The sequence below is a fragment of the Acartia tonsa genome, chromosome 10 (genome assembly GCF_053477335.1).
Source record: "Acartia tonsa isolate MP-2025a chromosome 10, ASM5347733v1, whole genome shotgun sequence".
NCBI lineage: Eukaryota > Metazoa > Arthropoda > Copepoda > Calanoida > Acartiidae > Acartia > Acartia tonsa.
The window spans coordinates 34,830,078-34,842,985 of record NC_137269.1 but is presented as its reverse complement, the minus strand read 5'-3'; the positions used below and the strand labels follow the sequence as shown (position 1 = coordinate 34,842,985).

The window sequence follows — 12,908 nt, the reverse complement described above, 5'->3', positions numbered from 1 at the left end:
TTTTCCAGTATAGCTTCAAAATCGATTAATGCCTTCTGTATCTTGGGGCTTATAAAACTGGAATCAATCTTAAAATTTTCTTACATTTTACTATTGGTGGATAGATGTCTTTAATAAGATGCGATAAATAACTATTCTTCTACTGAACACAATTATTTAGGTTTTGCTATAAATCACTTGCAAATGATTAATATACATTAGGTATAATTTAGTAGTTGAAATATTTTTAACAAAAATATTTAAGAGAGTGCAGTCCTTTTATGTAATAGCATACAGAAAATACACAAAGTAAAGTGGGTTAGTGATATAATTCAACTCTAGTGTGTAGGCATACATTTTAGTATCCAAACTTTTTATATATACAAACATATGCAGTTAATTAAATATATAAATGTACTTTAATGGTAAACTAGCGACTGCCCCCATAGCCTCTAAGGCCATCCCTTGGAGGGGGAGGTCAACATCTTTTGTTATAATTTTAGGAGTAAAAGTAAATTTTTCAAGGGGTGGGGGTAGTATTTATCTAGGGGGCTTTTATCGTAGGATACATTTTCATAAATCGATTTTAACAAATTAACAGCATACATCCTACTTTTGTCTTATTGTTTCTTAAAATACCTAAAACAGCAGTTTAACATTTAAAGTTATAGAGATACTTTTTTACTAATTTTTGTCTGTTTTTTTATATCTGTTTGTCGTTTCCTTTTAATCTTTTATTGATATTGTTTCATTTATAATCTTCGCTTTTATGGATGCCATCTATGTAGTAAATAGTTTTCAGATCAAAAAGATGAGTTCGTCTCCATTAATAATAACGTCATATCACCTCCCGGAAGTTTTATTCGGGTAAGTAGTACCTATTTCCAGTATAGCTTCGAATCTGTTTAATTTCCGCGAGATTAGAATCGTTCAAAGCTATACTGAAATATCAGTATAATAGACAATTTTTATACAAATAACAAAATAAGGATTGTCAATATATTATTTTTGAACAAAGCAACTGAAGAATTTTATCATTCTTGTACAATTATTCAGCGAAGCAGGTGGCAAGGGGGGAGGACCTGTCGAGGAATGGCAGGCAGCTTTAGCGGCTCAAGTTCAGGCAACTCAGGGGGTTTGGGTCGGCGGTCATACTCAGGTAAAAACCTGGTTAATCCTTTTATTACCATTATATAAAAAAAACAGGATTGCTGTCTGTCTGTCTGTACTTTAGAATCTCGCTAAGCGCTAAACCAACATGATGCTCCTTTACAGTGTAGCTTTTAATAGGTCCTCGGAAGGTTTATATCTATTTTGAGGGAGGGTATCTCCACCATCCCAAGAGAAATCGCCCCTAGAAAAAAATACCTCCCCCCCCCCATTTTATATAATTTTTTAAAAGAAGGCGTCTTAACTTTTTTGCTTTTTATTTAAGATAGCTAGCCGGTTCTTTTAGTAAGTAGTAGATGTAAAATTGTCCATAGAATTTAGATATGCAATCGGTTTTTATGTAGACCTCTTATTTTTGAAGTAATTTAAGTTTTTTAAAAAAAAAATTAAGTCGGTTTTAAGGTACTAAAACGCAACAAAATAAAAGAAGAAAATTGCCAGTATGAACAAAAATAGTAAGATCTTTAATTTGACACCTTACTTTTAAAATTCTGTTGGGTAATTATTGAAAAAATCTAGTTTTTTAACCTCGGTTTAATAAAAACTTTAAACCTAAATATTTTCTCAAACAGACAAAAACAATATGGGTTCATATATACCTTTAGAATCAGACAAATATTACGAATCCATTCTAAGGAAAATTGAAAAAAAGTAAAAACTTAAAAAAATAAAAATGGCCTAAAATATTATATTTTTACAGGCAACACTTAATTCTAACTATTAAACTAGCCAATCAAAAATCTCAAAAATTGACAAATCAGGAAGCTTCACCTCAAAACTTAACCAATAGAATTGACAAAAAAAAAGGATAATGTTCATACAATATATACAATAGATACTACAATAAAAATAGTGATACTTACATAACATGTAAAGAATGAAAAAGTATTAACAAATATGCTTCAGTCTGTTTATAAACTTCAAAACAATGCAGTTAAAAATGCATTATTGTTTCTTGTGTTTAAAAATATCTTTTACAGTGTATGTACATTTGTTTAGGTTTTGTTCAGGTTTTGTTCAAGTCAACCCTTTAAAGCCGAAAATTATGATTCTTAAAATAAACTTATAGTTTTTATTATAGTTTTATAAAACTTTTTCAATTTTGCTTTGAATGGATTCGTAATATTTTTCTGATTCTAAAGGTATATATAAACCTATATTTTTTATGTCTGTTTGAGAAAATATTTAGGTTTAAAGTTTTTATTAAACCGAAGTTAAAAAAATAGATTTTTTCAATAATTACTCAACAGAATTTTAAAAGTAAGGTGTCAAATTAAAGATCTTACTATTTTTGTTCATTCTGGCAATTTTCTTCTTTTATTTTGTTGTGTTTTAGTACCTTAAAACTGACTTAATTATTTTTTTTTAAAACTTAAATTACTTCAAAAATAAGAGGTCTACAAAAAAACCGATTGCATATTTGAATTCTATGGACCATTTTACATCTATTACTTACTAAAAGAACCGGCTAGCTATCTTAAATAAAAAGCAAAAAAGTTAAGACGCCTTCTTTAGATTTAAAATAGAGGGGGTTACGACCCTCCTTTAAAAAAATCACCCTCAAAAAAATTTGTTTTTAGGCTATTTTTCTTCAAATATCAAAGGGGCGTAACCGCTAGTAGACTTACATAATTCAAAGTAGAATGATGTTCGATAGATTGAATTTTTGTCTATTGTCCTTTCCTGTATCCGTAAATGTAGTTTTACCAGAAGTTTATAATTACGAACAGAAATTAGCGAAGCATCTCTACAATCAAGTTCTAAAAATGTCGATAAACAGAATCCTGTATTTATTAAACTTGGCAGAAAATATATAATTTTGTGTTTACCTGTTTCATACTTGTTTACCTATTTTACTTTCAGAATTTGGAAGAATCTGGAAAATTGAGAGATGAGGTGAGATTATTTTTAATTCCACTATGCACAGAAACTCTATAAACCATTTTGTCAGTCCATCGTTCAGTATAGCCATGGGAGAAGTGGGATTTACTTGGATGATATTTGAGACTGTTGAATTTATTGCGATGTTTATAAAAGCATTTATTCTATTATTTAATTTAATTTTATGATTCTTATTTTATCATTCGTGGAAAATTACGTGTATTACGATGCTATACATGATTTTTTAATATGGCTGAGAACCGGTTCTAATCCACTGAATATTAATCGGTTGTGAAGCCATACTGAAAATATTATTCCAGAGGGATCTTGGAAAAAGTAGCTTCGGACAAAGTAGCTTCAGACAGAGTAGCTTCGGACAAAGTAGCTTCAGGCCAAAGTAGCTTCAGGACAAAGTAGCCTCCTAAGGAAAGTAGCTTCCATTGTTAATACAGGTCATGGCCGCAGCGCTCGGCCCCCTGGCCTGCCTAGCCTCAGGCGCTTGGCCCCCTAGCCTATAACCTAACCTAACCTAACCAAAAAATTGTAATAACATTATTAAAAATTGTAAAAACTATATTAAAAATTGTAAAAATCTATCAACCACTTTTTGCAAAAATCCCCGAAATTCTAAACCACCTATGTATTATCAGTTGATGATTTTATTCTTTAATAAATGTTCTGAGGCTAACATAGGTTATAGGCTAGGGGGCCGAACGCCCGCGGCTAGGCAAGCCAGGGGGCCGCGAGTTGCGGCCATATTGGAGACTATTTTTCTTAGGAAGCTACTTTTCTTAAGTAAATGTCCTGAAGCTACTTTGTCCCGAAGCTACTTTGTCCTGAAGCTACTTTTTCCTGAAGCTACTTTGTCCGAAGCTACTTTGTCCAAGATCCTTCCAGACGCAACGTCTCTGTAGAAAAGGAAGATTTAGCTTTTTCATTTTAAAAGGCCTAAGATTTCATGGAAACTAATCTTGTTCTTTTAGGTATGTCAAGTACCGCTGGAAAAACAGGAGAGAGATTTAGCCTACACAGGTACATTTTTAAAAAGGGATAGGACAATATACTATAAATTGATCTTTATTTTTTTTACTTACAAATATGCGGATATTTTTCAATCATACAATAATTATAATCTACAAATTTTAAAGCAATTAAAAGAAGTTAAGATAGAGTAATTATTCTTAACATTGTAAGCAAGATATTTTGGTTCTTTCCCTCATAGTGACTATCGAACACTACACCTACCCACCCTGATTATTTAAATAAATGGAAAATGGATGGAAGGATATATTTAGTCCTATGCCTAACCACTATGTCTGCCTAGCTCTGCGGGGCTACCTAATACTCAATATAACCTAACCTTACCTGACCTAAAGTAATAAGTAAAAATCCTTCCTCCAATATCTATTTTCAAATTATTTCAATATAAGGAATATAGGTGTGTTCTGTGCTCGACAAAGAACTTTGAGGGAAACCGCCGATATTTAATGATACACAAATATGTACGAACGTGTCCAAAATATAGGGTTTCATTTTGACAGGTGCGTGCAAAGCCGGTTTGTGGCCGTTGTTCCATTCCATGGCAGACAGATCTGTTTTCCACGAAGAACATTGGGTGGCTTACAGGAAATTTGCCTATCAAGATATTTTAATATTGTAAGATTTTTGAATATAGATAGATTTTCTAGAGAAATTTTGTCTAAATCGGCCAATAAGAAAATAGTGACGGTACATCCCGGACCTGTCATTGGTTCAAACATTTTATAGATTTTACGTCAAGTCATGATTTTTTTATTCCGTATGCATTATGAGTCAGCTATAAATTGTCGCTTAAAATTTCTCCCCTCCTTTCGTGTGAAGCACATGACAAACTAAATAATAAGTTATTTATGAATAGTTGAATTTCTTCGCGCTAAAAATGGGGTCGGATAGCTTATCTAGATATATTTTATCTATTGATTTTTGAGCGTTTAAACCTTCCCACATATGTTTCATTCACTCTATACTATTTTATTGTAGCCATCTTGTGTAATAAAGGCAATTTTAAATGGCAGAAAAGTAAATGACAAATATGCAGAAAGTGCTTTGGAAGCTGCTAAAACTCTGATACAAAAGGAAAATTATCATACCAGTTTTCTACTCCCCTGAGGCCTCTAGCGACACTTTAAAATGTTTTTTTGTTTTTATTTCAAATATCTAATTTGAGAAATTATTTCTCTATGTTGCGTTCAAGTCTCTCAGCAAAAGCGAGAATACTTTTATTTTTGTGATTTCTCTTGGGAGGGTGGTGGTACCTTCCCCAAAATATTTATAAACCTTCCCAGAACCTATGAGAAGCTACCCTGTTAAGTAGAACCCAATCGGTTCAGCAGTTAGCGATATCCTTCAGTGCAAATAGACAAACAAACATCATGTTACTTTATTATAAGGATTGTAGTATCTGCGTCTATAGCACATTCTGAAAAACTGTAATCGTAGAATAAGAGATATAAAATAGCCTTAAACCACTCAAACACTGCCATAGAGTAGCATCGTTTCAGCCAATGTCAGACCCACAGAAACATTGTGTGACTAATCACACACACTCAAATATACAAAAAAACACACATTTAACACTGGTATGATTTATTTAGAGGCCAGATTGTGTCCCAGTTGTATGGGTTCATGATTACCATCTCATGGAGGTTAGATTCATTTTTAGAACAGCAAGTCTGTCAGTCGGTCTTTATGTAACGCCAATTTTCCAATTACCTTTTTTCTCTGTTGCTTTTTAACAAACTGTTTCTTTTAGCCCTTCGTTTTTAACAAGCAAACAGTTTTCTAGTAAGCATAGGATCCCTCACACTGTCTGTATGTCTCTCTGTAATGCGTTTCACACCATTTTTTCTCCCTAGATCTTTCCTCTTATAAAATGACACCCAGGACTATTAATAAACTTTACTGACATACATACATTCACTGTACCACTCTATATAACAGGTTATTAGAAGCGCAGTAACTAAATACATGTTTGTAGGTGCCCAACATCGTGCGCAGACGGGCGAAGGAGGACAAAGTGAATGTGAAAATTGGATTTTTCATGCACATTCCCTTTCCCCCCTGGGACATGGTCAAAATACACCCATGGAAAGATTTCTTCCTTCAGGGTAAGTTTTTAAATGCGAAGCTTTTCTATAATTAGGGTCGGTCCGCCCGTCCGTCCGTCCGTCACAAACGGATAGCTTTTTTCGTTAATTTATGCATGTTAGAATTGTCCTATCGATTTCAAACTTTGCATGTTGATTCCTTTAGTAGTAAAAAAGCGTAGCAACTCTATAATCATAACAAGGATGTCCGTACGTTCGTTTGAAACATGTTGATTTTTTTTACTTTTAAAAAAACTAATTTTTATGTGATCTAATCATCCGATTGATATGATTTTTGGTATGTTGATTCGTGGAACAACAAAGTATAATGTTGTATGTATGTCCATAAACAAAACATTATCCTGTATCAAGCAGTTTTTCAACAAATTTACTTACAATTTTGCTCCGATTCTTATACATTTATATTCTGATTATTTAGTTCTGACACTATACAAGTGTTAATGTCCGTTTGTCCTACCGTTTCAGTGCTTCCTTTATGGATGTTGTCATCCTTGTTAGTAATGAAGCTACTTTATAAGTTTTTGTGTCTGTCCGTCCTTCTGTCCGTCTGCTAGTTCATCTGTAATGTTCTCCGGATAAATACAAGTTAAATTTTCTGGAACAATAAACTTGTGAAATTGTCTTTGACTGTCAAATGTCAAATTAACAAAAAACTTCGTAACCTAGATTCAATAAAAATAAGCAAGCATATTAAACCAAATTTAATAGTCTATAAATGGAATTCTAAATCTAGTTTTTGGCCTTCTTTTATATTGAAATGTTTATTTAATAGCAGTTACAATAACTTTTTCATGGCTCTCTGCTGTCGAAACTCATAATCACTTTAGTCAACACAAAAAAATATTTACTACTTTTAATTGTTTCAGGGGTGCTCGGAAGTGATCTTGTGGCTTTCCAATGTCAAGATTATCTGCTTAATTTTATTGGTGAGTAGCACAGCTACTTTTTAGATGCTGTCCTAATTTTATTTTTTTGGGTTGGGAAAAGGGGGGCATGTAGATACACCAAATGTTAAGGGGTTGTTGTTTTTCATCCGTGGGTGGGGGGGGGGGGGGTCAAGGAAGAGACTGAAATAATATAAACGATCAATATAAATAAGTATTGCCAATAGATGATTACTTCACACACACCCACCTTTACTTTTGTTAAATATAATTAAAAATAATCTTTCACGACCTTGAAGATATTTCTTTAATCTAAAGATTGTTGTGAACGAGGCCTGGGAACACGAGTGGACAGAAAACTTGGAATTGTGGAGCACGATGCTGGCGGCAGGTACAATGCTATTTTTAGGATTTAAAATAAGGTACGGTATTAAGGACGAATAATATCTTAAATAAAATTAGTGTTATCCTTAAATAAAACTAACAGGATGACTCCTGTTTGTCTTTAGCAAAGAAACTCGATAACTGTTGGACCGATATGTTTCTCCTTTACAGTGAAGCTTCTGCAGGTCCATAGAATACATTAAATACTTTTTTTGCTTTAGAAATGTAAAACTAAGATCAATGCCTGTTGGAGTTCCATTTGACAAGTTTAATGATCTGGCAAACCAAGTTCCACAGTCTTCCCATCTTAAACAGGACATCCAGGTATACCTTTCATTAGCTCCAACCATCCATTCATCCATACAGGTATGCCTTGCATTAGCTACATCCATCCATCCAGGTAAGCCTTGCATTAATCCATCCATCAAGAACACAGTAATAGTGTCTGACTGATTATGACGTAACAAAAAAAATTAGCCAATGAGAGGCCGTTATTGACCAATGGTAAAATTTATAGTGGCCTCTCATCGGCTAATTTTTTTTGTTACGTCATAATCAGTCAGACACTATTACTGTGTTCATCCATCAATCCTATATTGAGAATTCTGGCAAAACGTCTTGGGCAGTAAATGAATTAACACCTGTTAGACAACTAACTGCTTTATTGTACGCTCTTTGAATTCTAGCCAAGCACCACTGGTTTTAGAGGAATTAACACCAGTTAGACAACCAACTATTTGATTTTTAAACCTTTGTCTGGAATACCTTACTGTCAAGGATAAAAGGACACGCCTGATTTAATTTCTTCCACTCTTAATACTATTGTCATGCAAGTGACATAGTAGTTGTGCATAGTACATATATTGTAATGGTTCACAATTATAACAGCATACAGAAGTTACGAAGCTATTCGTTAAAACAAAATAATAAAAGACAGACAGACAGATTTATCAAGTGTATGGTGATTGGTCAGATGGGATTATTTTCAAAATTTTAGATGTCACATTTCTGCAATGCAATTTTATCTCTATTTTGGGAAGATAGGCCTATAAAACAGACCTATAGCATAGATGATAACAGAAAATAATTTAAAACAAATTTATATATCTATCTATAATAACATATTCTTTTGTAGACGGTGCTATGTGTGGATTCCTTGGATTTTACAAAAGGGCTGACCTACAGATTCGCTGCCTATGAAAGATTCCTTGAGAAATATCATACACACAGGTACAACTGGTAGAGATGGTTAACACATACAGGTATAGCTGGTTATAGACAGGTAAAGCAGTTACTTACAGAAACTTCTAGTACTGATGTTCTTAGGCATATTAATAGTTAGCTACCTTAATTTAGGCATTTATTAAACTGCTTTTTTGTTTAGCAAAAAAACTGAAAGCTCACTTTTTTCAGGGGAAAGGTTGTTCTGATTCAGATATGCCTGCCAAGCAGATCAGGACAGGGGAATCAGCTCATGGAGGCAGGATCATTAACATGCATCCTTACAAATTTTAGTGTCTAATCGGTAAATCAATAAAATGGTATGATGTATATATGTGTGTCTGCGAGGACTTTTTTGGAGGGTGGGGGGTTTATGGGTGATTTATATTTTAGAAAAAAAAATTGGGGAGGTTTAAGATAAAAAAAGTTTTGGCGATGCCTGAGGCACTCCCAGGTTGTGGGCATAAATTTTAATTTTTTTTTTTTGGGGGGGGGGGTTGGAATATTATCAACAATTTTGGCAGTGAATACGGACGCACAAATCAGAAAATTTAAAAAATTTGTAGAAGAGACAACCCAGCCAGAAACGTCGTAAGGAAAATCGTAAGGAGATATTTACTATATTATAGCAAAAATCGAATTTACGATTTTAAAGAGATTAATTCGAATTTGTAGTAAAAATCGTGACTATCGTATGTATCTCGCATTTTATGTTTGTCAACACACACATACAAACAGACACACAACCAACAATTTCAAAATCATTGTGTGAGAAATATAGTTTATAAATTGGCCACTAGGTATTCACATTACTTTGTATAGACAATTAAAATCTTTCTGTTTTCAAACAAAATAAATTAAAAACTGGTATAACATAATATCATAATGTGTTAATGGTCTTTTATTGAAAATTTTTTTTTTTTAATCATTTTCATTTTAAACCACAGCAAGTGTACAAAAATGTCTAAATGGCAATTAAAATAAGATAAATTATGTAAGAAATTTCAAGTTCCTCACAATTATAATTATAATGGAAACAGATTTCAAATCACCCTTATAATTTCAGAGGAAACACAGTGATAAACACCCTCTCTTTCTCTCTCTCTTTCTGTATGGAAAGTACAATTAGTTTATGTTATGAATATTGTTGTTTCACGTAACCATTTCCTTACCTAAAACTACACGATGTTAAATAAATTTTTTAATGTACTTTTTATTTACGATTTTGGTACGACATCGCGCGCGATACTTACGATATCGCTTACGAGTTCGTAGGTGTATCGCGCAGCTCTAAGTACCTTTTCGACCATTTATCGTAACATATCGTCGATGTGCATTGGACGACTATTTAGCGATATCGTAAGAACTCGTGCTCGATTGCTACACGATATCGTGCGCTTTAGTAGCGCGATAGTGACGCTACTTTCTGGCTGGGAACAGCTTGGATTTTATTTTTATTCACATACAGCCGTTATTAGGATACTAAGCCGCTGTGAAGCAGCTTAGCCTTTAGGATAATGATGCAATTTAATGACCGTAATGTAGGCTCTGTATAACCAAGTTCAATCAATCAATAACAAGTATGCAAACGATTCTTGGACCCCAGTTCAATTAGGTAATTCTTCCTTATGTAAAAGTAATAGGATCTGTGTCAGTCTGTCTGTACCGAAGGATCTCCTTTACAAAGTACCTTCTCATGGGTCCTTGCATTTAGATTCATAACTATTTTCACAAACCCAAAAAATTTCTTTTTAAATATAAAATTTAAAATGGTGGTTGATTTTCACCCACTCCCACAGACTAGAGGTATCTATTGGCGTAGCCGGTAAGTTAATTATTGAAGCAAGGGAGTGAAACGTTAGGATTTTTGGGTAATTATCACTTTGGTTTATCCTTAAATAGAAATATCAAATCAACTCCATAATTATAAAGTGCGTCAAACAAAAATCTTTAAAATGTAAATCTTTCACTTAACCGTTTAATTGGACTAAGCAACATACCATAAGAAAAACACATAACTAACATATTATATACTAGCGGCTACGCCCCTAGAGGCCTCTAGGAGGCACTTGAGGAGGAAGAGTCAAATCTAATAACGCAATTTCTTATTTTAAATTTTAAAAGGAAAAGTAAAAAAAAAAATTTTTTTGGGGGGGGGGTGCCTCCCCCCTCATTTTTAATTTTAGTTAAAAAAATTTGGGGGGGGGATTTTTTATTTTTTTGGGGGGTTGGGTTGGGGGTGTCCCACCCCCCCAAAAAAATAGTTATAAACCTTCCCGGGACCTATGAGAAGCTACCCTGTTAAGGAGAACCCAATCGGTTCAGCGGTTAGCGAGATCCTTCGGTACAGACACACAGACACACAGATACACAGACACACAGACACAAAGACATCCTGTTACTTTAGTATAAGGATATCTACAAATTTTGCAGAAAGGTTGCGAGATTTTCAATAGAATAGTAAATTTTTAGAGCGTAGCATCTCTATAATTAATAATGTTTGTTTTAGTTGATGGGCCACTGCCAAGGGAAGAAATGGTTGCTTTATACAGGTATTATGCTGCTGAATTTGTATAGTGTCAGAACTGAATAATCATAATATAAATGTATAAGAGTCAAAGCAAAATTGTTAGTAAATTTATTGAAAAACTGCTTGATACAGAATAATGTTTATGGACATACTTACATTTTGAGGACTTGATTATAGAGTTGCTTCGCCTAATAAATTATACTTTGTTGTCCGGGGAATCAATATACCAAAAATCAGATCAATCAGATGATTAGATCACATAAAAATTTTTTGTTAAAAAAGTAAAAAATCAACATGTTTAAAATGGACGTACGGACATTTTAGTGATGATTATAGAGTTGCTATGCTTTCTAAATCGTACCTAACTACTAAAGGAATCACCATGCAAAATTTGAAATTGATAGGACAATTATAACATGCCTAAATTAACGGAAAAGCTATCCGTTACAGACGGACGGACGGACCGACCCTAATTATAGAAAAGCTTCGCTTTTAAAAATTACCCTCCCTCCTCATCCAAAAAGAAAGATAAAAGTCTGATCAAAACCTGCATTAAGCTTTCCTAAAAAGTTAAAGGAAGTAGGAAATATATACAACCTAACGTCTTTATAAAGGATTTGAATCAAAAACACCCAAAGAAATATATTTTTTTTTAATTATTCAACAAAACTATTGGTTCTTGAGGCATCCTGAGCATTCTATATTTTACAATATCATCAATAAACAATAAATATATCTCATATTTTTACACAGTTACCTACATAACATAAGAAAGACCATATTTATAGGGTAGTACTTTCACAAATTAAATTTAGAGAAAAAATGTTCCGATCTAAAACAGATTTTTACTTTCTTAGGGATGTAGATGTAGCCCTTATTACACCACTAAGAGATGGAATGAATCTTTATGGTAAGATTTTATATCACCTAAGGAGGTTGGAGGGGGGGGGGGGGTGGTTGGGGGCTGATCACTTAAAATATTCATATAAAATACTCTTCTTTCCACAAATTAAAATACTTCGTAAAATCCATTGTTCATAACTTCTTTTATTTTCATTTGAAACCCTTGAGGACCAATTCTATTTTTTTTATTTTTGCAAAAATTCTCTAAAAATTATTTCAATAAATAAAAATGGATATAGAATACGTGAATTGTGATGGGTAATTTTTTTCGTCAATTTAGGTTGTTGATATAGTTCTCAAATATTAGCCTTCCAACGTCAGGGGAGGGAATGGGGGGTATCGTTACATTGTCCAGCGGGGTGAAACATTTTATCATGGTATGCGAGAAACACATACGATATCCACGTATTCTATTATATCCATTATTTAAATAAATGACAATAATTTTTTTTTTTTGATTTCAGCCAAAGAATTTGTAGCCTGTCGTAAGAATTTGGACAACCCAGGAGTTCTGATTTTGTCACCTTTCATTGGAGCTGCAGATCTTATGCAGGTTTAGGTTTATACATCAACAAGGATGATAACATATATAAGTGGCTGAGCAAAATAAAAAAAAAACAATGGACACATGGAGAAAGTAAGCTATTGAGAAGATGCTCGGTTGTAAAAACAAAGAAAAGAAAGATGAAAATAATATAAAAAAAAACTCAAAGAAAATCACGAAACCTTTAAAAATAAGGATTATGTCTTTTAAAGCAAATCATGACCGACAGACAGACAGACAAAACAAAGTACAGGCTAAGTGCGCAT

General features: G+C 33.2%; 1 protein-coding gene across 1 annotated transcript in view; it reads left to right on the top strand.

Annotated features, from left to right (window-relative positions):
* Positions 1–749: 749 nt before the first annotated feature.
* Positions 750–12,908, top strand: part of LOC145329965 (trehalose-6-phosphate synthase-like) — a 32,947-nt gene continuing 20,788 nt past the window's right edge. Inside the window, exons 1-17 of the mRNA XM_080174463.1 lie at positions 750–846; positions 1,036–1,138; positions 3,013–3,045; positions 4,014–4,062; positions 4,572–4,656; positions 5,085–5,145; positions 5,664–5,714; positions 6,047–6,176; positions 7,043–7,102; positions 7,379–7,451; positions 7,666–7,768; positions 8,580–8,674; positions 8,858–8,924; positions 10,211–10,280; positions 11,175–11,217; positions 12,053–12,105; positions 12,563–12,651. Coding sequence (XP_080030589.1) covers positions 791–846; positions 1,036–1,138; positions 3,013–3,045; positions 4,014–4,062; positions 4,572–4,656; positions 5,085–5,145; positions 5,664–5,714; positions 6,047–6,176; positions 7,043–7,102; positions 7,379–7,451; positions 7,666–7,768; positions 8,580–8,674; positions 8,858–8,924; positions 10,211–10,280; positions 11,175–11,217; positions 12,053–12,105; positions 12,563–12,651 — 1,221 coding nt within the window. The 5' untranslated portion in view covers positions 750–790. The remainder of the gene's footprint in view (positions 847–1,035; positions 1,139–3,012; positions 3,046–4,013; positions 4,063–4,571; positions 4,657–5,084; positions 5,146–5,663; positions 5,715–6,046; positions 6,177–7,042; positions 7,103–7,378; positions 7,452–7,665; positions 7,769–8,579; positions 8,675–8,857; positions 8,925–10,210; positions 10,281–11,174; positions 11,218–12,052; positions 12,106–12,562; positions 12,652–12,908) is intronic.